At 37.0% G+C, this 27337-nt stretch overlaps 1 protein-coding gene across 1 annotated transcript; it reads left to right on the top strand.

The window, feature by feature from the left end:
- The first annotated feature begins 259 nt into the window (after nucleotides 1-259).
- LOC100661620 (pancreatic alpha-amylase) lies at nucleotides 260-27057 on the top strand. The gene is made up of 11 exons (XM_003409528.4): nucleotides 260-457; nucleotides 15011-15224; nucleotides 15571-15717; nucleotides 19083-19280; nucleotides 19704-19934; nucleotides 20679-20812; nucleotides 22072-22194; nucleotides 22287-22386; nucleotides 25244-25362; nucleotides 25476-25601; nucleotides 26861-27057. Exons 1-11 carry the CDS (start codon nucleotides 435-437, stop codon nucleotides 27048-27050), a joined length of 1605 nt encoding a protein of 534 aa, XP_003409576.2. The 5' UTR covers nucleotides 260-434; the 3' UTR covers nucleotides 27051-27057.
- The last annotated feature ends 280 nt before the right edge of the window (nucleotides 27058-27337 follow it).

Genomic DNA, 27337 nt, shown 5'->3' with positions numbered 1-27337 from the left:
AAATAGTTGAAGGGCTCAACTCTTGAGCTGAGCTGTCTAGTGTAGTAGAAGATATCCACGTGTAGCTTTTGAATACTTGAAATGTGGCAAGTCCAGTAAAATACAGACTGTCTTTTGAAGTCTTAGTATGAACACACACACACACATATATATATATATAATTAATAACATTTATATTAATTACATATCAAAGTGATAATACTTTGGATATATTGGGTTAAATAAAATACATTATTAAATTAATTTCATCTCTCTGTCTCTTTTTTTAATTGTTTAAGTGTGTCCAGTGAGGAGCCCTGTTGGAACAGTACTTAAGTGCTTGGCTGCTAACTAAAAAGTCAGTGGTTTGAACCCACCACTCGCTCCACATGAGAAAGATGTGGCAGTCTGCTTTTGTAAAGATTACAGTCTTTGACACAAAATAGTCCATAAAGATGATGTTCTACATCCTAGTTTGGTGAGTAGCCCCTGGGGTCTTAAAAGCTTGCAAGTGGCCATTTAAGATACATCTATTGGTCTCTACTCATCCAGAGCCAACGAGAAAGAAGGAAACTAAAGATTCAAAGAAGAAACTAGTCTACAGAACCAATAGTCTACACAAACAATGACATCACCTACTTGAGACCAGGACTAGATGGTGCCCACCTATCAATACTGACCATTCCAACCAGGGACCCCATAGATGGTCCCAGATAGAAGGGAGAAAAATATAGAACAAAACTCAAATTCCTAAAGGGAGGCCAGACTTACTGGACTGGTGGAGACTAGATGAACCCTTGGCACTATTACCCTGAGGTACCCTTCAGTCTTGGAACTCAAACCAGTCCCAGAGGTCGCCTTTTAGCCAAATGACAGATTGGCCCATAAAACAGATAATATTACTTGTGAGTACTGTGCTTCTCAAAATAATTGTCTGTATGAAACCAAATTGGTTAACATTTACCCAAGACCAAAGATGAGAAGCCTAGGGGGAACAGGGAAGCTAGATTAATGGAAACAATAACCAAAATAAAGAGAATGCTGATATATTGTGAAGAATATAACCAATGTCATTGAACAATATGTATTAAAAAAAAAATTGTTAAATGAGAAGTTTCCTGTGTAAACTTTCACCAAAAACAATAAAATATTAAAAAGAAATCAGCCTTGGAAATCCTATGGAGCAGCTCTACTCTATCCTACAGGATCACTTGGGTTGTATTCGACTCAATGTCAGTGGGTTATGGGCTTGTCTCTTTTTTTTATTTGTTTAAATGTGTCCACAGAAAATTTAAAATTATGAATGTGGCTCATGTTATATTTCTATTGTACAGTGCTGCTTGAAAGTTTAAGTCAGGGAGGGAAATGAAAAAAGCAGAAAGAAGATAACTCTAGAAAAATAGAGGGAATAAATGGAATCTTAATAAATGGCAATAACTGAGCAATAGCTCAAACAGGAAGTTGTGGTAAGACAGTGTACATATGAATGTAGGATTTCAGAAGAAGGATCTTGTGAATGGTTGTGGAAGTCTGGTGGAAGTGAAGGCCATTGGAATTGAAGTAAAGAAACTAAGAAGCTAGGATTTTGAATATCTTATTCAGTGAAAATTTAAGTAATCACAGATGTTGGCAGGAGTTAAGACAGAAAAAAAAAATCACTGTGAAGTGCCCAAATTATGCCTGCATTATTTTTTTTCAATTATCTACCATGCAATTTTTTTAAAGAAGTTATTTGTTTAATGTAAATGCTAATTATCACATTGCTGTATCTTGTTTTCTACATCAATACATAAAATGATTGGATTTAGCTAAGTGATGCCAAATGCCAAAAAAAAAAAAAAAAAAAAAGACAAGGACAATGCACTCATAGTAGATTTTTGTGTAAAGTTACTTTTTACATTAAAATATATTTTTATACAATTTTTGGAAATTTTGTTGCTTAGGACTGAGTCTGGAAACTACTGGGTTAGTTTATTCCAATGTCACCATCAGTGTTAATACTCTCTGATCCTATAGTTTATTCTTCTCTTGACTGCCCTATGGGAAACAAAATGCCATATAGAATATCTTATGAATCAAAGAGGTAAAGGAAATTTAGTGGTTGTACAAATCAGGATAGAACAGGTTATGCTGCAATAACAAAAAGCAAAAATAAATAGATCAGTGGTTTAAAATAACCAAGTGTATTCCTCATGTTTATCCCAGGTTGTGGTGCAATGGATCCCTTTTTTTTTTTTTTGAATTGTACTTTAGGTGGAGGTTTACAGAACTAGTTACTCTTTAAACAGTTAGTACACATATTGTTTTATGACATTGGTTAACAACCCCATGACATGTCAACACTCCCCCTTCTCAATCTTGGGTTCCCTATTACCAGCTTTCCTTTCCGCCCCTGCCTTCTAGTCCTTGCACCAAGGCTGGTTTGCCCCTTTAGTCTCATTTTTTTATGGGCCTCTCCAATCGTTGGCTGAAGGGTGAACCTCAGGAGTGAATTCATTACTGAGCTGAAAGGGTGTCCGGGGGCCATACTCTCTGATTTCTCCAGTCTTTGTCAGGCCAGCAAGTCTGGTCTTTCTTTTTGAGATAGAATTTTGTTCTACATTTTTCTCCAGCTTTGGCCGGGACTCTATTGTGAGCGATAGATCACTTTTTTATACCCTTCCTAGCCATGAGCTTGTAACTGCCACAAAATGATTGAGTGGGACTATGCAAATAAGGTGCTTATGTCCCACCAAGGGGATTAGACCGCTTGCTAATAGTGCAAATAAGGTGTGTGGAACCCTTGTGGAATGGTACCATGCAAATAAGGTGTATGGACTCCTAATGAGGGGACTGGTCAGTTTTGCCATTCTGCTAGGCTTAAAAGAGAGCCAATGCCAGGGCAGGGGGACACCTGCTACTACTAAGAAGAAGAGTTAGGAATGGAATACATACATCCTTTGGACCTTGGATCCCTATACTGAGACCTTCTTAGATCCAGGAGACAGAGAGAAAGAGCTATACACCAGAGGAGGCAAGACAGCAAGAAGCAGCAGCAGCAGCAGAGAAGCAGTAGCAGCAGAGGCAGCAGAATCAGGAGACTGGCAGGAAGTGAACTTTCCAGTCCATGGAGCAGGAGAGCTAAGTGCCTTCAGGCAGGAGGCTTGCTGGTGGAGTGGGGTGCCTCTGGGCACTTGTCGATGGAGCTAGGCTTTCAGATTCACAGAGTGAGAAAGCTGAGTGCCTTTTGGTTGAGGCTTACTGATGGAGTGGGGGGCCTCTGGGCACTTACTGGCGGAATTAAAGAGCTTTGTAACACTTGTTTGAGCAGGGCAGAGGCCAGGCTGAGGGGCAGAGGGGCTGAGGGCCAGAGAGAGGGACTGCTTGTGGGCAGGGCTGAGAAAAGGCTGTCCTGACCAAAGAACTATATCTTGAATTGTAAGCTGTTACTTCCTTAATAAACCCCATAACTGTACGTATGGTCTGTGAGTTTTGTGTGGCCATTGGAACAAATTGTCGAACCCAGCAGAGAAGTAGAGAGTGCCATGGGAGGGACAGAATTGATAAAACGGTTGGAGGGTTTGACCTCCACCTCGTAGGAATCAGCCTTGGGCTATTGATCTTGATTCTCCTTCCCTCTTGTGAGGTTAGAGGAGGTCAGATGCCTCCACCACACCATTTTTATACAGGTCAACAAGGGGACTCTTCATATTAGTCACTTTGCAATCTGTCACAGAGGCTTCATTTTGACACATGCTTTAACAATCCGAGAGGCCCCAAAGTAAAACATACTACCTCTGCTTGCATTTATTTAGTTGCCAGGGCAAATTACATGAGACTCCCGAATTCAACAGAACAGATATGTATAATTTATCTGCAGGAAGGGACACTGAATGCTTATGAACAATAATACATTTTATGGGTGAATATGGGATCAAGAATAAAAACTGTAACAGAAAAATACATTTCCTTTGGAGTGAAAAATTGAAAAACAAGAAAAATAACCCATAATTATTTTGCAAGTTTCTAAATGTATTAATACTGTCACAAATAGAATCTTCCAGATTCCAGAATATTTTCACATATTTTATATATATATATATATATATATATATATATTTTCAAAACAACCTAGTGAGATAGACAAATTGGACTGAGTAGTGGCTAAGAACTCACAGTGGAGTAGACTGCTCAGTTTTGAACTTCAGTCCCAAAGCTTACTAGCTGTGTGACCTTGGACAAATTATATTAATATTTAAGTGTCTCAATTCCCTTATTTTAAAACTGGAGATTAGCATAATTCCTTCTTGCAAGATTTGCATATATGTGTGTGAGGAATCAAAGTGATACTGCATGGAAATGGCACACAGTAAAATTCAATACACAGAGTTACAACTGTTAGCTGTTTTTTATTGTCATTTTTATCAACAGTACTGTAATTCCTATTTTCTAATTGAGGACCTAAAAAAAAATCCATGAGCACAATGTTTTTCTAAGGTTTACATAGTAGATAGCAAGCCTGGGACTCCAAATTAGAGTTTTCTGATTTGGAGACTTTGTTTATCATTCTGATCACACACGTTTATTTAACTAATTTGACATGATCATATGTTAATCTGTGTCTTGAAGGTTATTTTAGCAAAAGTTCTTTCCTATATATTGGTATAACTGCCCCCCCCCCAAAAAAAAAGGTAAGTTTAGTTTTGGAGAGAAACTGTAGAATACAAAGAGAGCAAAGAATACAAAAAGAAAGCAAACAACTGAAGAGGCACAGTGTAATTAGAAAAGGCGGCCCACCAGGCAGCAAATCAAGCAGGGGAGGGAAGACAGTGGTTTGCTGACAAAACCGGAGCGATAGCGGCCAATCTGGTTCCACTGTGAAGCTCAGAATAGACCACACAGATCAGATCTGGAGAACTGGAACACAGCTGTCCAAGCACATATTGAAAGGGAGAGGATTAGAGAAAAATCCCTAAAGTCCTAAATCCAAGATTTCGTTCCCCAAGTGAAGAGAAAGCAAAATCATAACTACAGGATTTTTGTTATTTTATAATTGAAAAACGCTGAACTGTATGTTAGAGAGATTGCTGATTTAAAGAAGTTGATGTGGTAAGCTATTCTAATGTTTTTGATTATCATATAGCTCCTCCTCCTCCTCTTTTTTTTTTTTTTGGTAAGTGACATCTGTCATATGACCTGATAGAGCTCTAAATTTCACAAGCTATTTTAGGTTTGTTGACTACTCAGATTTCAGTGTCTAGCAGCACAAAATGTACTATTTGTGTTTGAATGTATCTGAACCTTGGGTCAAAACGTTTCTGTGATTTCAGAAATCTGGTAGGAAAACTCGATTTTCTTTGCCTTCTTTTCTCTAACCTTCCTATATGACTTATTATCCAAAACTTAGGTTCTTTTTATTGGGGGGGGGAGCTTGGAGGGTGAGGGAATACTGTTTTAAGAAAATTTTACATAATTCAATGTAAAATTCAGAGGAATTATGATATTGAGAAACTACCAATTTGTCCATGTCCTGTACTAATACTACTTAATGCTCTAGAAAATGAGAAACTGGGAAAAGTGAAAAGAAAAAAAGTTAAAATACTTGGAGAGTATAAATATAAGTGATAAAATAACATATATAGATGTGACATTAAAATCCTTTCTATTAAAAATTTTAATGTTACTTGTATTTATATATTCTATCCTTAAGGGGTATTGTTTTGTTTTAGGACATTATCAAGTGTCCTATTTCATATTTTTAAGAATTTTCAAGACATCTAACTTGGCATATTACAGTAACCATTAGAGCTTTACAGTAAAAGGAAATCCAGGAAATATAACCTGTTAGCAAATGAGCATTAATATTAATATTAATAACTGTGAATAGCTTCTTTTTGGAGAAACTTTTTAGGATAGCTACTCAGGAAAATAAAAAAAAATTTTTTTTTTTACTCAGGAAATTTGCATAAAACGATTTCAATTCCTTATTTTTGATTTGTTTTGGATTACAAAAATGTCAAGGATTTGTTTGCAAATTTTATTGCACAAGATATGAATATACTTTAGTTGTTTAATATCTCTCCTATGGGGACTGTAGGTCTTTAGATTGGTTGTTTGAGCTAAAAATCAAGATTAAGTGAGAAAAATTCCTGACAATGCCTGGCCCTTACTAGAAACTCATTACGTGATTATATATCTCCACCTATTCTGAAATTCTTTATTTAATAAAACTTCTATTATGTCTGCAAGTTATTCTGCGTTTTAGCATTATCATAAGACGTATTGAGAAAAAACACTGCTTTTTTTTTTTTATTTAGAAGATCAGTTCAGGATTTAATGGATGAAGCAATGACGAATATATTTCAAAACCAGCATGTGGTCTTCCAGAAGTCCTAAAGAGGTTAAAAAAAAAAAGTTAGAAAACATTGCCAGTTTCTTCTCATCTTCATTTCTGTTCCTCTGGGGGGTTGTGAAATACTTCTGAGAAGTGGAAAATATTATTAGAATCTGGGAAATGGAATGGAAAGGCAGAATATCCAAGAGATAAAAGAGTCAGGGTAAGAAGAGAACATGAGTTTAAAGTCAATTTAATAGAAACCAGCATTAAAATAACAATGCAACAATAACAACAACATTAGAGAAACCAAATATATTAAGTTTTTACTATGTCGATGCAGTGAGATAACAGGTTTATTTTCATGATTTCATTTAATCATGATAACAACTCTATGAGGTAAATATTACTTTTCTATTTTTTTACTTCATAGTTAAATAAATTAATTTTAGGGAAGTAACTTTATTTGCCAGCGTCATAAAACTCATAAATGACAAGGGCAGGATTTAAACTATGGTTTGTCTAACTCCTAACGACATGTTCTTAGCCACCACACTTTAACATTTGAGGCAAATATGAAGTTCCAATGACGTCCCTTCTCTCTCTCAACTTTTTACCACCATCAGACCTTCACTGTCCACCCTCGAGGGTACAAACCCGTGTATTTCTCTATTCCCTTCCTAATATTCATTCACATTCCGTTAGTTTCTCATCCTCCTTGCAAATCTTCCTTTCATTTTGTTTTTGGAAACCTTTGTATGGTAAGGAGCCCTGGCAGCACAGTTGTTAAGTGCTGGGCTGTAAATCAAAGGGTCGGTGGTTGGAACCCACCAGCTGCTCCATGGAAAGAAGATGTAGCAGTCTGCTTCAGTAAAGATTTACAGCCCAGGAAAACCTGTGGGGCAGCTCTACTCTGTTCTATAGGTAACTAGGAGTTGGAATCGATTGAACAGCAATTTTTTTTTTTTTTACAGTAATAAAACTCCTCTCCCTGCTTGAAGGCACCCCCTCTATCTCCCTGTTTCACCATTTATGTATACTAATTGGCTCTGCTCAATGTTGTGACTTCATATTCAACATTTGACCTGGTACCTTTTCAACTCCCAAGGAACCAGCTTTCCAGGCCTGATAATTCAACCAGTGTACATAGCTCTCTGTATACTAGCTATTTGTGGATGGCATCTGATTGGTCAGTGTCTGTGCTAAATAGGTTGTTAAATGTTTTGTGTGCCATTTCTGAAACTACCACTGTTCCTTGGAAACTTCCAAGTCATCCTACTTCTTCGTTAATAACTATTGTGTTTTTATTGCTTTTATACTTCCATTTGAGTTTAAAAGTGATGCCTCAAACTCTGTATGTCTCCGTATTAGCTCTTCGATTTCCCTAAACCAATCTACCTTGAGATTATATTGTTAGTGATAATGGGATTGTCATTCTTCATGCACCCAAACTTTAAATTGCAGTGTCCCCTTAAGATAATGATCATATCCTTCCTTTTATTACTGTTATTTAGATTTGTGGGTGAGTGTGTCCTTTTTGTGACATAATCTCTACCACAGTGCTATTCAGTAGAAGTATTATGCAGACTCCATATGTAATTTTAACTTTTTTATTAGCTACGTTAAAAGAAATAAAAAGAAACAAGGGAAATTAATGTTAATAATAACTTTTATTTAGTCTAATGTACCCCCAAAATATTGTCATCTCAACATGGAATCCATATAAAAATTATTAATGAGTTTTTACATTTTTTGTACTAAATCTTAGAAGTCTGACGTGTATTGTACTATTATAGTACGTCTTGGTTCTAACTAGCCATATTTCAAATGCTCAATAGTGAAAAGTTCCTAGTGACTACCATACTGCACATCACAGTTCGAGAACTCTATCAGAAACACTGATGTAATATAGAGAATAGTCACACCTGTTATCAAATTCTAGCTTTGTCACTTACCTTAGGAGCTTGGACAATTCACTCAATTTATTCAAGCTCTCTGGACCTTAATTCCTTCATGTGTACAAAGTTTTTGCAAGGACTAGAGTGGAGAGTGTATTATGCAATTTTTGTCAAAGTGTTCATTTATTTTAAAAAATAATCAGTGAGAACATAACCCATGTTATGTCAATATCTTGCACAATAACTGGCACTTAGAGTTTGTATGTTGCAATCATTTATTGAACACATATGCCATTATGCCAGCCATTTTGCTAGATGCTGGGAATATTGCACCTGAAATCTACCTTCAAGAAGTTTGATCCAGAAGAGTAAAAAAAATAAAAAAAAACAAGTTCGACCCAGAAGAGTGGACATGTAAATACTTAAGTATTTACAATATATTTACAGTATAAATCAAATACAGTTTAGTACTGTGAAATATGTTAAAAAGTTGCCATACAGAAGAGGAATTATTAACTAGGCCTAGGTAGATCAGGGTAAACTTCACAAAGCCGTTGCTTCATCTACATCTGTGAGTCAACGTAGTTCCCGGCTACACAAGGATGGTGGAAAGGGATCACAGAAAGAAGAAAAGCACTTGGAAAATCATGGACATATGAAATTGATTGTAAAGAACAAGGGACTTTTTAGTTTTTCAATGGACAGGATGCTTGGTGTCAGCTGGTGGGTTGGAGAAAGGTACCAAAGGTGCCAAAGGAGAGCATTAAGACTGATAAAGGAATAATGGCACAGTAGTTAAGAGCTACAGTGAGCTACAGTTGCTAAACAAAAGGTCATAAGTTCAAATCCACCAGCCACTCCTTGGAAACCCTACAGGGAAATTCTACTCTGTCCTATAGGGTCACTAGGAGTCAGAATCAACTCGACAGCATCGGGTTTGGTTTTTATAACACTCTTGATACCCCTTCCCAAAGCTGGTACTTCCTCACTTTTCCTCATTTTAATAAATAGTATCATTACCAAAAATCTATCTTTAATATCTCTCTTTTCCTCATTCATCAACTTTAATCTCTCCATAAACCTATTGCCTTTTTACATCTGAATCTTATTGCATCTGAGGTCTGCGCCCTACTCCAGACCACCTAGCCTCTTTGCTGGACCACTAAAAAAGTCCTCTAACTGATCTCCCTGCCTCCACTCTTACCCTACTATAATCCAATTTCTTCAGAGCAGCATGAGTAACTTTCTTTTAAATTATATCAGAGTATGTCACCTCCTGTTCCTACAGCCTCAATGACTCCCTTTTTCCTCATGCTCTACAAGGCTTTACATGGCCTGGCCTACCTCTCTGGTCTTAATCATCTCATTTTACCTCCCCTTCAGAAAAAAAAAAAATTTTTTTTTTTTTCGCATGCATACTTTAGCCAAATTGACTTTGTGTGTGTGTTCCCTGAATATTCTAAGTTTTTTCTACCTTGGACTTTAACTTTTGCTATTTCCTCCATCAAGATTGCTTTCTCAGATCTTCCAGTGACGGGCTTTTTCTAACCTTTCAATTCACTGCTGAAAATCACTTCCTCAGAGATGCCTTCCCTGACTATCCAGGCTAAAATATACTGACCAGAAAGTCGCTCTCTGTTTTATTATCCTATTATTTCATACTAGTTCTTATCACTATCTTAAATTATTTTATCATTACTATTATTGTTATTACCCACTCATGTAATAATATAAGCCTCTCTCTTTGTATCCTGAATATCATCCATAGTGCTTGGCAAAAAGTAGACAGTACTTGTTGAATGAATGGATTACATTTTTCCCACCAGTACTGTTATTCTCTTTCATAAGATTTAGTTTACATAAAAAGGAAAGGGATGCAAATTAGTTTCTTTGGTGTTTAATCAGGTTCAAAAAATATTTGATTATGGAAGGGGAAAGCTACTCTTGTAGTCACTAATCACACGATTTGATGGAAGAGGGAGTGAAGTCTGTTTCTTCAATTCATGGGCATTGAATTTCCAAATAACTTCTTCAGTTTAAATACAGAAATTTAAACTACTAAAAACTTTGGGGTGAAAAACAGTTGAATTGAATGCCCTATTTCTTTTTGAAATTGAAACATTAAAAATACTTGCAAATAAATATTTAAGGCAATATTTTGACTGTGAATTGGCTCTCGTTATTATTTTCCTTCTATAAGGGAAGTACCTCAGAAACAAGATCTAATCCTAATCAAATAACACGTGAATGAGGACTGTTTACATATATATAATGCCAGATGCTTGAAAAGTTAATATTCCCTCACTAAGAAAAATATTAAGTTTTGAAAAGTCATGTAGATTGTTCTCCTGATTTTATGGATGTCCTTCACCTGCTAACATTATCGATAATTCTTTTCAGATTCTGAGTGCAGGCATACCTTGGAGATATTTTGGGCTCAGTTCCAGACCACCGCAATAAAGCAAATATTGCACTGCTTTTCCAGAGCATATGAAAGTTATGTTTATACTACACTGTAGTCTATTAAGTGTGCAATAGCACTGTCTAAAAAGCAATGTACGTACCTTAATTAAAAAAAAACTTTATTGCTAAAAAAGCTAACCATCATCTGAGCCTTCAGCAAATCTGTGGCAATTTCTTATAATAAGACAACAATGAAGTTTGCTGCATCAACTGACTCTTCCTTTCACGAAAGATTTTTCCGTAGCATGTGATGCAGTTTGATAGTGTTTTACCCACAGTAGAACTTCTTTCAAAATTGGAGTCAATCCTCTCAAACCCTGCCATTGCTTAATCAAATAAGTTTATGTGATAAATCCTTTGTTGTCATTTCAATAATGTTCACAACATCTTCACCAGGGGTAGATGCCATCTCAAGAAACCATTTTCTTTGCTCATCCATAAGAAGCAACTCCTCATCCATTAAAGTTATATAATGAGATTGCAGCAATTCAGTCATATCTTCAGGCTTCACTTCTAATTCTAGTTCTCTTGCTATTTCTACCACATCTGCAGTTACTTCCTCCACTGAAGTTTTGAACCCCTCAAAGTCATCCATGAAGTTTGGAATCAACTTCTTCCAAAATCCTGTTAATGTTGATATTTTTACCTCGTCACATGAATCATGGATGTTATTAATGACATCTAGAATGGGGAATCCTTTCCAAAAGGTTTTCAATTTACTTTGCCCAGATCCATCAGAGGAATAACTATCTATGGCAGTTAGAGCCTTACTAAGTGTATTTCTTAAATAAGACTTGAAAGTTGAAATTGTTCCTTGACCCATGGGCTGCAGAATGGATGTTGTGTTAGGAGGCATAAAAACAACATTAATGTCATGGTATATCTCTATCAGAGCTCTTGGGTGACCAGGTGCATTGTCAGTGAGCAGTAATATTTTGAAAGGAATTTTTTTTTTTTTTTTCTGAGCAATAGATCTCAACAGTGGGCTTAAAATATTCAGTAAACCATGTTGAAAACAGATGTGCTGTCATCCAGGCTTTGTTGTTCCATTTACAGAGCACAGGCAGAGTAGATTCAGCATAATTCTTAAGAGCCCAAGGATTTTTGGAATGGTAAATAAGCATTGGATTCAACTTAAAGTCACCAGCTGCATTAGCCCGTAACACGAGAGTCAGCATGTCCTTTGAAGCTTTGAAGCCAGGCATTGACTTCTCCTCTCTAGCTATGAAACTCCTAGCCTCTTCTAATATAAGATTGTTTGCCTACATTGAAAATCTGTTGTTCAGTGTAGCCACCTTCATTACCTTAGGTAGATCTTCTAGATAACTTGCTGCAGCTTCTACATCAGCACTTGCTGGTTCATTTTGTACATTTATGTTATGGAGATGGCTTCTTTCCTTAAACTTCATGAGCCAACCTCTGCTAGCTTCCAATTTTTCTTCTGTAGTTTCCTCACCTCTCTCAGCCTTCATAGAATTGAAGAGAGTTAGGGCCATGCTGTGGACTAGGTTTTAGCTTAAGGGAATGCTGTGGCTCGTTTGATCTTTTATTCAGACCACTAAAACTTTCTCCATATCAGTAATAATGCTGTTTCCTTTCTTATCGTTTGTGTGTTCACTGGAGTAGTGCTTTTAATTTCCTTCAAGAACTTTTCCTTTGCATTCACAACTTGGCTAACCATTTGGCTCAAGAGGCCTAGCTTTCAGCCTATCTTGGCTTTTGACAAGCCTTCTTAACTAAGCTTAACCATTTCTAACTTTTGATTTAAAATGAGAGATGTGTGACTCTTCCTTTCACTTGAACACTTAAAGGCTATTGTAGGGTTATTAATTGGCCTAATTTCAATATTGTAGTGCCTCAAAGAATAGGGAGGCCTTAGGAGAGGGAGAGAGATGGGGGAAAGGCCAGCTGGTGGAGCAGTCATAATACACACCACATTTATCAAGTACGTTTGCTGTCTGTCATGGCCTGAATTGTGTCCCCCCAAAATATGTGTGAACTTGGTTAGGTTATGATTCCCAATGTTGTGTGGTTGTCCTCCATTTTGTGATTGTAATTTTATGTTAAAGAGGATTTGGGTGGAATTGTAACACCCTTACTAAGGTCGCATCCCTGATCCAATGTAAAGGGAGTTTCCCTGGAGTGTGGCCCGCACCACCAAAATGTTTTATCTTACAAGAGATAAAATGAAAGAGAAGCAAGAAGACAGTGGGGACCTCATACCACCAAGAAAGAGGCACTGGGAACAGAGCGTGTCCTTTGGACCTGGGGTTCCTGTGCAGAAAACTCCTAGACCAAGGGAAGATTGATGACAAGTACCTTCCTCCAGAGACGACAGAGAGAGAAAGCCTTCCCCTGGAGTGGATGCACTGAATTTGGACTTGTAGCCTGCTAGACTATGACAGAATCAATTTCTCTTTGTTAAAGCCATGCACTTGTGGTGTTTCAGTTATAGCAGCACTAGATAACTAAAGCAGAATTTGGTACCAAGAGAGTGAGGTACTACTCTAACAGATACCTAAAATGTGGAAGCGATTTTGAAACTGTGAGTGGATAGAAGACTCAGAAGGAAGTGAAGAGAACTGTTAACACTGGAAAAGAAGCAGACGGTGAGAAAGAGCAACAGGGGACCAACAGCAGCAGCAGTGAATGGGCACCAGCAGATCCAGGAGACCAGCACCAGATAGCACTGGAGCCGACACACAGAGCGAGACAGCTGAGTGCTTGTGAGCAGGAGGCTTCCTTGCAGAGTGGGATGCCCGGGGCACTTACTGGTGAAGCTACTCAACTTTGGAACACTGGAGCCAGCAGAGCAGATGTGGGTGTGAGGTCCAAAGGGCTGAGGGACCAAAGAACAGAGAAAGACGAGATGCCTCCGCCTCAAAAGGTATGGTCATGACTTCTGAGGTTTCAAAGGGCAGAGCCATGACCTCTGGTGTTTCTAAGGGTACAGTCACCACTCAGATGCACTAGGAGGCTATCCTAGTGGGTCTGGAAGGTAGAGCTGAAGCACAGAGCTGAGGGGCCTCCACTCAGAATCTGGAGAGTGTGTCCAATACCTAGAGTCTGGAGGGCAGGGCCATTGTATAAATGGTTTCAGAGAACAGAGGACTATTTTCAAGCCTGAGGGCTAAAGTAATGTGTTCTGCTGACTTGCTTGGTTCCTGTTATGCCTTCTTTTCCTCCAGTTTCTCCTATTTTTCATGGAAATGTCTAGCTTGTGCCTGTTCCACCATTGTACTTTGAAAGCAGATAGCTTGTATTATAGATTTCACAGATGAAGAGAAAGTTTTAGATTTTGAACTTGGAATTGATTTAATACTTTTGCTATGATATAATGAGGGTGAATGTGTCTTGCATCTAGAAAGGACATGAATTTTTGGAGGCCAAAGGGTGGAATGTCATAGATTGAATTGTGTCCCCCAAAAATATGTGTCACCTTGGTTAAGCCACGGTTCCCAGTGTTGTGTGGTTGTCCTGCATTTTGTGATTTTAATTTTGTGTTAAAGAGGACTAGGGTGGAATTGAAACACCCTTACTAACGTCACATCCCTGAACCAATGTTAAGGGGGTTTCCCTGGAGTCTGGTCTGCACCACCTTTTATATTACAAGTGATAAAAGGAAAGGGAAGCAATGCAGAGAGTGGGTACCTTATACCACCAAGAAAGAAGCACTGGGAGCAGAGCTTCTCCTTTGGACTTGGGGTCCCTGGGCAGAGAACCTCCTAGACCAAGGGAAGATTGAAGACAAGGACCTTCCTCCAGAGCCAACAAAGACAGAGAGACTTCCCTGTGGAGCAGATGCCCTAAATTTGTACATGCGCTCCTTGGAAACTCTATGGGGCAGTTCTACCCTGTCCTATAGGGTCGCTATGAGTCGGAATCGACTCAACGGCACTGGGTTTTTTTCTTTTAGCCTACTAGACTGTGAGAAAATAAATTTCTCTTTGTTAAAGCCATCCACCTGTGGTATTTCTGTTATAGCAGCACTAGATGACCAAGACACTGTCTTATATGGGTACAGTTTATCGTGTTCCAAAACAATTACTATAGTAACATCAAAGATCACTGATCACAGATTACCACATCAGATATAGTAGTAATGAAAAAGTTTGAAATATTATGAGAATTAACAAAATGACACACAGAGACACAAAGTGAACTCGTGTTGTTGGAAACATTGTGCTGATAAACTTGCTAGACACAGGGCTGCTGCAAACATTCCATTTGTAAAAAACCCAATATCTGTGAAACACAATTAACTGAAGTGCAATAAAACAAGGTATGCCTGTAAATAGTTTGTGCTCCAAGTATTTGTTCATGTTAACATTTTCTTTGTAAAATATGCTTCTTACAGGGATATAAATAGTTGCTGGAAAGAACACTGTGGACTTCTAAGCAAAATGAAGTTCTTTCTACTACTTTCAGCCATTGCATTCTGTTGGGCTCAGTATACCCCACATACAAATCCTGGAGGAACATCTATTGTCCATCTGTTTGAGTGGCGCTGGGCTGATATTGCTCTTGAATGTGAGCGATACTTAGCTCCCAATGGATTTGGAGGGGTTCAGGTGGGTATTGTTCATAGTATAAGTTGCAAATTTTGCAGTGCCTATAGTAAACGGTATTCTAATCTGTATCTGTGAACTTTTTACTTCACACGCAAGTACTCTAATAAGACAATTTTCTGAGGAAAAAAAATTCAGTATTGTTAGCAACTTTATCTTTTGGTTTTGATATGATCTTCTTCAGCAGGACATCTCTAATGTGCTGTTAATATTTTCAAGTGGTTGTAAAGAAATGTGCTACATATGAAAAGATTCGGAAATAATTCTAGATTATTCATTAGTTTCTACCACACCCGATGATATAAAGAAATCCATAATTTAATACTTATTAGGATTGTTTTATTTGTAGGTTTCTCCACCCAGTGAAAATGCTATAATCAATAACCCTCCAAGACCTTGGTGGGAAAGATACCAACCAATTAGCTACAAGTTATGTACAAGATCTGGAAATGAAGATGAATTCAAAGACATGGTGACTAGATGCAATAACGTTGGTGTAAGTGAATTAAAGTTTCATTTAAAATATTATGTAGGAAAACAATTTCTCTTCCTGCCTGTTTTTTCTTTTTTGCTTTAGTTGAAAGTTTACAGAGCAAATTAGTTTCTCATTAAACAATTAACATATATATTGTTTTGTGACATTGGTTGCCAAGCCTGCAACATCTCAACACTCTCCCCTTCTTGACCTTGGGCTCCTCATTTCCATTTGTCTGGCTTTCCTTTCCCCATTGCCTTCTCATCCTTGCCCCCTGGGCTGGTATGCCCATACATGGTTGAACTACGGGTGCTACTGTTGGTTTTATAGGCCTGTCTAATCTTTGGCTGATGGGTAAACTTGAGGAGTGATTGCAGTACTGAGTTAAAAGCGTGTTTGGGAGCTATTTTCTCTGGGTTTCTCCAGTCTCTGTCAGACCAGTAAGTCAGGTCTTTTTTTGTGTGCGTGTGAGTTTGAATTTTATTCTACATTTTTCTCTCGCTCTGTCTGGGACCCTCTCTTGTAATCCTTGTCATATCAGTTGGTGGTGGTAGCCAGGCACCATCTAGTAGTGCTGGACTCAGTCTGATGGAGGCTGTGGTAGTTGTGGTCCATTAGTATTTCCCTATGTCTTTGGTTTTCTTCAATCTCTCTTGCTCTAGACAGGGTGGGACCAGTAGACATATCTTAGATGATGCTTACAAGCTTTTAAGATCCCAGATGCTACTCACCAAAATAGGATGTAGAACATTTTCTTTATAAACTATGTTATGCCAATTTTGCTAGATGTCCCCTGGGGCCATGGCCTCTAGTCTTCAGCCCAGTAACTAGGTCCCTCAGTGTCATGGATTGAATTGTGTCCCCCCAAAATATGTGTATCAATTTGGCTAGGCCATGATTCCTAGTATTGTGTGATTGTCCACCATTTGGCCATCTGATGTGATTTTTTCCTACATGTTGTAAATCCTACCTCTATGATGTTCATGAGGTGGGATAGGTAGTAGTTATGTTAATGAGGCAACACTCAATCTACAAGTTTGGATTGTGTCTTGAGCCAATCTCTTTTGAGATATAAAAGAGAGAAATGAGCAGAGACAATAGCGGACCTCATACCACCAAAAAAGCAGCTCTGAGAGCAGAGTTTGTCCTTTGGACTCAGGATTCCTGCAAGGAGAAGCTCCTAGTCCAGGGGAAGATTGATGACAAGGATCTTCCTCCAAAGCTGACAGAAAAAGTCTTCCCCTGGAGCTAAGTCCCTGAATTTGAACTTCTAGCCTACTAGACTATGAGAGAATAAACTTTTGTTTGTTAAATTCATCCACTTATGGTATTTCTGTTACAGCAATACTAGATGATATGACACTCAGGGAATTTGGATGTGTCTATGAGTCTTCATGACTTTGCCTTAGTCAAGTTAGGCCGACTTCCCCAGTATTATGTATTGTCTTACCCTTCACCAGAGTTACCCCTTATCTACTATCTGGTTAGTGTTTTTCCCTTCCCACCCCACCCCTCCCTTGTAACCATCAAAGATTGTTTCTTTCTGTGTGTAAACATTTTCATGAGTTTTTATAATAGGGGTTTCATACAGTATTTGTTCTTTTGTGATTGACATTTCACTCAGCATAATGCCCTCCAGATTCATCCATGTGGTGAGATGTTTTACAGATTCATCATTGTTCTTTATCATTGCATAGTATTCCATTGTGTGTATGTACCATAGCTTGCTTACCCATTCATCTGTTGATGGGCATTTAGGTTGTTTCCATCTTTTTGCTATTGTGGCACTTGGCTTGGTAGGGCTTGGGGGGCAGCATGGGGTTGGGTCCGACTTGTGGCCGAGGGACTCCTCACGTGGTGCAGAGAGGCAGTAGGGGAGAGAAAGTACCTGATGTGCACAGCTAAGTGAGAAAGGGAAAGAAGAGCAAGAAACAGAAGTTTTTTAAAAAATGAAGAGGAAATAGTAAAAATAAATGAAATTGTGGCGCAGTAGGAGTCAGTGCTTGGGGGTGGGGCAGACCCCTGGAGGCCGTGCTGGTGACCCTCTGAGCAGTATGGCACAGCCCATCGAGAAAGAGAGAGTCTGTGCACTAGGCTAAGTGGCTGGGAGAAAGGAAAGGAAGGAAGGGAATGAGAGAGAATAAACAAAAAAATAAAAATACATAATGCTGAAGGAACTGTCCTTTGGGGGTGGGGTAGAACCAGGGTTTCAGCAAGCAGATTTTTCCCTCACTGGGCAGTGTGCTGGGCCCCTCAGGAAAGGGTAGAGGCAGCACAGAGCTGGGTGCTCTGACTTCTGTTGGGAACTCCATGAAATTGCCTTCCTGTACTCCCTGTATTTAGCCATTGGTGGCTATCCTCCAAGACTGCAAACCTGTCCTGATTAGCTGGCAGGGCACCTCCACTCCATGTCTCTCCTTTTTCTCTGTTATCTCTCAGTTTCTTCTTCCACTTGGTGCTTTAACTAGTTCTTTATCCCTTCATTTGATGCTTAGGGTTCCATAATTGATGTTTGTATCTGTTTTACCTAGTTTTTTGGGTCTTTGTTGCAGAGGGAAGGCATGGTGCTTCTATCTATAGCACCATGTTGGCTCTGTCTGTCTTTCCTGCCTCTTTCTCCTCTTCAACAGAGTTTTCCATAGTTTTAAAATTTTATATTTCACTTCACACTTTAGCTGTAAATCAAAATTAACTATTGCATCATGTGCAACATTTGTAAATGTTTTTATATGTGCCACTTATTTGTTAAGATGTAAGCCAAAGTTTATAACTGAATGTACTCAGAGCAAAACATCAGCTCTTAACCCTTATAATTAGTAACATTTCTTGGCAACACTTTTCTAGTTAGGAATTACATATTCCAGTTACAATGTTTGCTGTCACTTTTATTTGACCTGTGTCTCACCCAAAATTTATTGATCTTTTCCCCATAGATTTATTGATGTATACAGTTATTTTCTGTCTTTGGTGAGGAACATAATGAAAGACTAATATCTACTCCCCCTCTTCAAATCCTAAGTAGAGAATAAAGGTTGGCTGCTTCTTTCTCAGGGTGACCCAGTGAAATGTCAAAATACAATAATCTTTCCTGTCTCTTCTGATTATTTCTCAAGAAAAGGCTCTTTGTATCTCTTTATAGTTATGGAAGTTTCTGGTTCTTTCAGTTTATCATAATTGTAAATATTACCAAAATGGGTAGAATGCATGTAGGCCTTCAGTTCATCTTAGTTACCTTTCACACTTGACCTTTGGTCTTCAAGGAACATAAGTTATAAAATAACAAGGAAATATTTTGGAATTCTATTTGTATGCTATAAACTTTAACCAATAATACTTGATTTCTACCTCTCTATAAGTCAAACTGAAATAGAAACTTTGCTTTTCAGGTTCGTATTTATGCGGATGCTGTAATTAATCATATGTGTGGAAGTGGTGTGAGTGCAGGAACAAACAGCACTTGCGGAAGTTACTTCAACCCTGGAAGTAAGGATTTTCCAGCAGTCCCATACTCTCACTGGGATTTTAATGATGGTAAATGTAAAACTGGAAGTGGAGATATTGAGAACTATACTGATCCTTATCAGGTAATTTCTTAAAAAAATAAGAGTTGTCTGAATAAAGACTTGCCTATATTTTTAATTATCTGCATAGAGCTTATTGAAAGTTATTTTAAAAAGATTTAGATTCCTGAGAAAAACAGAAGGATTCCAGATCTGACTGATTGATTGAAAAAAAAAGAAGAAGAAAGAAAGAAATTCAGATCATTAAAAAAGATTCCAGTCAATTAAGAAGCTCATCCACTTTATTTCTTAAAGTCTCCATTTTCAGGCTAGACAATATTTCAAAGTCGTGTCTATACTAGAATGTTAATATCTCCAGTGCTCAAAGCAAAGAAGGCGCTCTAGAAGTATCCACTGATGAATAAATGAATGAACAAAAAAATCAAATGGATTCTAAGATGAAAGATGATTTTTTATATATTGATCACAAAATTTTTACCTTAACAGGTCAGAGATTGTCGTCTGGTTAGTCTTCTTGATCTTGCTCTGGAGAAAGATTATGTGCGTTCCAAGATTGCTGAGTATCTGAACCACCTCATTGACATTGGTGTGGCAGGATTCAGAATTGATGCTTCCAAGCACATGTGGCCTGGAGACGTGAAGGCGATTTTGGATAAACTGCATAATCTAAATACAAGTTGGTTCCCTGAAGGAAGTAAAGCTTTCATTTACCAGGAGGTACATCAATACATATATGTGCCTATAAAACAATAGCATTTCATTCATTAGAAAATAAATGGCAGATTCAATTAAATATTTATTTAGGTTAATGGGTGGGTCATTTATATAAAACAGTATTTTTTGTTTTTTTTACTTCCTTTGGTTCAGAGATAGCACATCTAACTCTTTATCATAGTAAGTTCTATGGAAGTACAGAGAATTTGTTTAGGCTGTGAACTTTACTGTTTCATTTACTATTTCCCCAGAGATAGTATGGAAGTGAAAGAATAATATAGTTGTTGTGTGGAGCTAGTCAGTCAGTGTCTGAATCTTTGCTATAGAGTTATTATCTGTGTGAATTTGGGCAAAATGATTTACCTCTTTGTGACACAATTTTTACATATGAAGAGAGGAGCTAATGATAATGGTTATGTCTTAGTTTTCTTTGCAGAATTAATGAGATAATATTTATCAAGCCCATAGAAATGTTGCTGGGCAGGTAGTGTTTTTTTTTATTATTATTGTTATTATTTATATACAAGATTAAATTATATCAGCATTTTCACAAGATGACAAGCCTTTCTTGTCTTTATGTTTCTTTTAATATTGTAGTATACACTATAGCTAAATAAGACTTTTGGTGTAAGGAAAACAATTTTGTGCATCTCAAATTGTTTAAGCTTTTTTCTCTATATTAATTTGTTGGCTAAAATACTTTACAGTCCTTATGTAGAATGCTACTTTTTTCTGTATTTCCACTAGGTAATTGATATGGGTGGTGAGCCAATTAAAGGCAGTGAGTACTTTGGAAATGGCCATGTGACAGAATTCAAGTATGGTGCAAAACTAGGCACAGTTCTGCGCAAGTGGAATGGAGAAAAGATGTCTTACTTGAAGTAAATACAATATGATTTGTTATTTGAATTATTTCATAGGTCTGTTAGATGTATTTTCTCAATACGAGTTTTCATCTTAGAACCTTCTTTTATTTAGACAACAGTCAAGGTTTCAAATATTAGTAATAAGTATTATAGATCCCCAAACTTCAGTTGGTCATTGATATCATGCCAATCACAAGGAAGTATATCTAGAAACTCAAAACATAACCAAAATATTTTAATCTATGTTTTATGTATGGTATGATTATATTAGATTTGGCTACTATTTGTATATAATCTGTTATGGTCAGGTTATTATTAAAATGATCCTACCATTTAAAAAATGTCAAATAAAAAAAAAAAAAAAACCTGTTACCATCGAGTCACTTCCAACTCATAATGACTCTACAGTAGAACTGCCCCATAGGGTTTCCAAGGAACACCTTGTGGATTTGAACTGTTGACCTTTTGGTTAGCAGCCAAACTCTTAACCACTGAGTCACCGGGGCTTCTTAAAAAGTGCCATATTATGGAATTTATATATATCAATTAACTAATTTGAAATATTAAAATGCAGTGGGTGTTTATATAAGAGTACAATATTGAAGCCTATTTTAACTTAGTTTGCTGTTCTTTGGAGTCCTGGTGGTGCAGCGGTGAAGAGCTAGCTTCTAACCAAAAGGTCAGCAGTTCGAATCCACCAGCAGCTCCTCAGAAACCCTAAGGGGCAGTTCTACTCTCTCCTGTAGGGTCAATATGAGTCAGAATCAATTCCACAGCAATGGGTTTTTTTGTTTGTTTGCTTCCATTCTTTACAATGTTATGTATGTTGACCCTATTGAAATCCATCTAAATTACAATACATTGAAGTGGGTAAAAGAATCTTTCCATAACAAAATCTTATACGTATAACATGAATAAAACACAAGAAATCCATACCATAATCATATTTTTGTAAATAATCTGTATTTATGTGCCTATGTAGTTAACATGGAAACCCTGGTGGCATAGTGGTTAAGTGCTATGGCTGCTAACTAAAGGGTCGGCAGTTCGAATCCACCAGGCACTCCTTGGAAACTCTACGGGGCAGTTCTACTCTGTCCTAAAGGGTCGCTATGAGTCAGGATCGACTCGACGGCACTGGGGTTTGGTACTTAACATACAACACACAGTCCTACATAAAAGCCACTTAATTGGACAGAGAATTTAACTTGAGGATGCTATAAAAGAGATGCATAGTTAGGTTACTGTCTTTTTTTTTTTTTTAAAAAAAACAGGAACTGGGGAGAAGACTGGGGTTTCATGCCTTCTGACAAAGCAGTTGTCTTTGTGGATAACCATGACAATCAGCGAGGAAGTGGAGCTGGAGGAGCATCTATTCTTACATTCTGGGACTCCAGGTAGAAACAAATTTTCCCACCTTTTACCTAACTTTTAATGGCACTAAAAGATTATTCTTTCTTCTATGATAATATCATTTTATAATTTTCAGACTGTATAAAATGGGAGTTGGATTTATGCTTGCTCATCCTTATGGATTTACACGAGTAATGTCAAGTTTCCATTGGCCAAGATATTTTGAGAATGGAAAAGTAAGTTTTGATTTGTCCAAAATATCTTCTTCTCAAGAAAAGGAAAGAAATGTTGTTTTAGTTTCACATTTATTTATTTACCAAATATTAATTAAGTATAAACTTGATTCAGGACTCTGATCGAAGTAATACTGTGAGTATTAAAGAATTAAAATTCATGATCTCTGTTGTCAAAGAGTAAGCAAGCTGTTTCAGAAATATGACAAATATATCCCCCCCTAAAAAACCTTTAAAAATAAGAGCAAGTTACAGAGAATTAAATATATGCTTGTCATGGTTACCTATCTCATAGGATTGGTATGAGGATTACACAAGTTAACACTTGAAAAGGACTTAAAGCAGTGCCTGCCCATAAAAAAAGAGCAAAATAAATATTTGTTCAATACTTTTTTGAAAGTTCTTTGGAATGCATAGCAAAGAAATGATCCAGATGAGGTGAAGCTGAGATTAAATAGAGAAAGTTTCTTACATAAAAAAGCGAATTATATATATTAAGGAGAGATTTTGCTGAAGATAATTAAAAAAGGGTTGCAGCAGCACATTGACAGGGAACTGCCAGAAATTCAAGCTGGATTCAAAAGAGGACGTGGAACAAGGGGTATCATTGCTGTTGTCATATTGATCTTGGCTGAAAGCAGAGGATACCATGAAGATGTTTACCTGTGTTTTATTGACTATGCAAAGGCATTCGACTGTGTGGATCATGACAAATTATGGATAACATTGCGAAGAATGGGAATTCCAGAACACTTAATTGTGCTCAGGCTTAACCTGTACATAGACAAAGAGACAGTCTTTCGAACAGAGCAAGGGGAGGCTGTGTGGTGTAAAATCAGGAAAGGTATGTGACAGGGTTGATTCCTTTCACCATACTTAATCTGATGCTGAGCAAATAATCTGAGAAGCTGGACTATATGAAGAAGAACCTGGCATCAGGATTGGTGGAAGACTCATTAACGACCTGCGTTATGCAGATGACACAACCTTGCCTGCTGAAAGTGAAGAGGGCTTGAAGCACTTACTGATCTCACTGATGACAATCAAAGGCTACATCTCAACAGAAAGAAAATAAAAATCCTCACAATTGGACCAATCAATAACATCATGACAAATGGAGAAAAGATTGAAATTGTCAAAGATTTCATTTTACTTAGATCCACAATCAATGCCCATGGAAGCAGCAGTCACGAAATCAAAGTCTTGCATCTCCAAGTCTGCTGCAGTAGATCTCTTTAAAATGTTAAAAAGCAAAGAAGTCACTTTGAGGACTAAGGTGTACCTGCCCCAAGCCAAGGTATTTTCATTGTGTCGTATGCCTGGGAAAGTTGGGCAATGAATAAGGAAAACCGAAGAAGAATTGATTCCTTCGAAACATGGTGTTGGTGAAGAATATTGAATATACCACTGACATGCAGAATAACGAACAAACCTGTCTTATAAGAAGTACTGCCAGAATGCTCTTTATAAGGGAGGACGGTGAGACTTTGTGTTACGTACTTTGGACTTGTTATCAGGAGGGGTCTGTCCCTAGCGAAGAACATCATGGTTGGTAGACAGTCAGTGAAAAAGGGGAAGATCCTCAAGGAGATGGATTGACACAGTGGCTGCAAAAATGTGTTCAAACACACAATGATTTTGAGGATAGTGCCGGCCTGGACACTGTTTTGTTCTGTTGTTAATGGGATAGGTATGAATTGGAACTGACTGGAGCACACCTAAGAGCAACAACAAAGAAGAGAAATTTGCAGCCTACTGCAGGAAAGACAAGAATGAAAAAAATGTTTGGGATATGGTAAGGATATTAATCTGATTAGTGATTTTTAAAAGGAACTGAGAAATAAGATTTTGAAAATATTTGGAATGCTGGTGGAAGATTTTAAACTGAAGATTTTAGAATCAGCATCATAAAGCAACCTAACAGAAAATCATTTTCACTACAAACTAGCCAGATGTTTATTGATTTCTTCTAGATTCCTTTCAATTTGAGAAGCCCACTACTTCATACAGCAACTCCTTCTTTTTTCAGGCATCTTTAATATTTACAAGGCATCTCTTTATATTGAACCAATTTCTTAAAATTTCTACTATTTGGTATTATTTTAGAGTCATTTTAAAAGTCATGGACTGTGTTTCACCTTTGCCCCCATAACATTCCTTCAAATATTTGATGGAATTTGCCTTTCACAGACTTCTCCATGCTGATAACTCTTAGTTTTTCTACTATTCATCATAATAATGTTATTTTACACTAACATCCCTCCTAGACTACCCTGTTCTCCCCCAACCTTGCATTTTCTTAAAAAGTACCAATCCGAAAAAGGCAATATTAAAAATTTGATCAACTGAGTAAAGAATACTGTGTTGGATTGATTAGTATATTTATCCAAATAGAAGAGTGTAACTAATATTTATTGAGTAATTATTATATTCAAAGTACTTTTATTTCTTACAGCAACCAGTAACATCCCTATTTTATAGATGAGGAAACTGAAGCTCTGAGAAATTAAGTATACTAAGTTTCTTTAGCTAGTAATAATAAAGCCTGTGTTTTATTCCTGGTTTTCTGGCGCTAAAGCCCTTACCTTTTCAATGACATTGCATTGCCTATAGTAATGTTAATAAACAGTTGCATCTTCTTGGAAAGAAAATGGAGGATAAAAAAATCTTACCCCTGGAGGATGAAGACTGGGGAGAGGACTTTGTAAAGGGCTGTAAAAACACTAAAGGAACTAGATTCTAATTAAAGGGACTGCAGAGACACAAATAAGCAGTAAGAAAGATTAGATTTGTTATACAGGAAAAGAAGAGGCAAATGTATGTAATGTTCAAAATCTGAGCTTTTTTTTTTCTAATTTAGGATGTTAATGCTTGGGTCGGGCCACCAAATAATGATGGCGAAATTAAAGAAGTTACAATTAATCCAGACACTACTTGTGGCAATGACTGGGTCTGTGAACATCGATGGCGTCAAATAAAGTGGGAATATTTATTTTGAGATATTACCTAATAATACACTTTATAAAAAACATTTTATTTTCAATTGTTGAAGTATTCATTAACATTTTATGCAATTTTTTTTTTTTTTTTAGGAACATGGTTGCTTTCCGTAATGTAGTTGATGGCCAGCCTTTTACAAACTGGTGGGATAATGGAAGCAACCAAGTGGCTTTTGGAAGGGGAGACAAAGGATTTATTGTCTTTAACAATGATGACTGGTAAGTAGGTAACAATTTAGCATAGCAGTTTATACTAGTAGGTTTTTTGTTTATTCTTTTTTTTTTTTCAGTTCATCTACTTTTTCCTGATACCTGAAAAATCCTTTCAGTCAGTAGATTCAGAAAAAATAGATTTCAAAGAAAAGTCGGAAGAAGAGTGATGATGGTACTTATTCTCTTGGTTCCCTGTTTGTAAGGGTTTTCTGTTTAGTAAAGTTTGTTTTATGTACCCTTGCATAACATGTGGGTATACAATGCACATGTACGTGGACGCACACACACCCTACACAAAATAAACAAGGAGTTAAAAGAAGCGTTGGGAAAACTCTAGAAGTACATGTCATCAAGTCCTATTTTGTTTAATAATTTTAAAAAAAGTACTGTCTCAATACTGAAATATTTCTTTTCCAGCTCATTCACTAACTCCTTATGTATCTTGTTATTTGGTCTTCTTCTCTTCTCTGTCTCCTTGAGACAATTTTTAAAGCATATGCATGAAGAATATGTTTCTCATGGTCAATGATTTGCCTCAGGTGATTTTTGTGTTTTAGTTCTGAAACTTTCATTTGTGATACGTACATCCCCGGCCTCTACTATATTGATTTCCTCATATGCAGAACTGGAGCTCTTTGCAGTTGAAATGTCTTAGTCCAAAGTCAGCTTTCACTTATGCTTAACTTATTAAAGCCTAGATTATATTTTACTGAGAAAAAAGTCAACTTATCCGCCAACTTTCTTGCCAAAAGAGCCTGTGGCTAATCCTTTTAATTGTTTTCTTTTGCAGTTAGGAGAACCAAGCTAAATTTATGTAAAACAGCTTTATGTTTAAAACCACACACTTCTTCACAGAAAATGCCTGATTATTTTTACCCCAGCACAAATTCATTTTAGCCTATTGAAAAATGAGATTTTTGAAGAAATAACCAAATTGAAGTTCTTAAGAGAAATCACTATCTTAAAATTTTATCTGAGGGTGGCAAGTCCCTCAAATCTTCACTGATATTCCTCAACCTTAACTTTTTGGTAATATTCACTACACTAAGGAATCACTGGTCCTCCTATGAAAATCTTTTTTGATCCAGAGAAATCTATTCACATCCAGTGGAGAGGTCTTGGTGGTGGATTTTCCTCTCACTGAGAGTTTGACTGCTTAGAGTGCTAAGGCACAAATTTAAGCTGTTTCTCTGTTTTAAAAATAGTCTGTATTCTTGCTTTTCATTGTGTTGAATTCAAGTTACATCTTAAATTTTATTTTACAGGTCATTATTTGTAACTTTGCAAACTGGTCTTCCTGCTGGCACATATTGTGATGTCATTTCTGGAGATAAAAGTGACAGCAACTGCACAGGAATTAAAATCTATGTTTCCAGTGATGGCAAAGCTAACTTTTCCATTAGCAACTCTGCTGAGGATCCATTTATTGCAATTCATGCTGACTCTAAGTTATGAATTTCAAATTAAATACATACAACCAAAAAATAGCTGTGTATGTCTTTTAATATATAGATGTAATTCTCCTAATTCATTCTTTCTCTAGCAAAAGCTATAAGTAATCCACTTGAAAAACTCAGAAAAGTATAACGAATCACCTAAAATTTTTCAATTTAAGGTAACTTCAAATAACATTTTGCTATGAGTTAGAAGATTTGTCAAAAAATTTTTTAGGAAGCCTAGAAACGCATTTTAACAAATATGTTGTCATTAACACCATTTGCCCGGCCTTCTATCTCTAATGA

The sequence above is a fragment of the Loxodonta africana genome, chromosome 3 (assembly GCF_030014295.1).
Source record: "Loxodonta africana isolate mLoxAfr1 chromosome 3, mLoxAfr1.hap2, whole genome shotgun sequence".
Taxonomy (NCBI): Eukaryota; Metazoa; Chordata; class Mammalia; order Proboscidea; family Elephantidae; genus Loxodonta; species Loxodonta africana.
The sequence above is the reverse complement of the archived record's forward strand: the minus strand, read 5'-3'. Positions and strand labels throughout refer to the sequence as shown.

What these genes read in the sequence shown, in the direction of transcription:
- LOC100661620 (XM_003409528.4), top strand. Translation starts at nt 435, where the DNA reads ATGATGTTCTACATCCTAGTTTG. An exon ending in GAAAAGATGTCTTACTTGAA is followed by an intron (nt 20,813 to 22,071) that starts GTAAATACAATA and finishes TAAAAAAAACAG; the next exon opens with GAACTGGGGAGAAGACTGGG. An exon ending in CATCGATGGCGTCAAATAAA is followed by an intron (nt 25,363 to 25,475) that starts GTGGGAATATTT and finishes TTTTTTTTTTAG; the next exon opens with GAACATGGTTGCTTTCCGTA.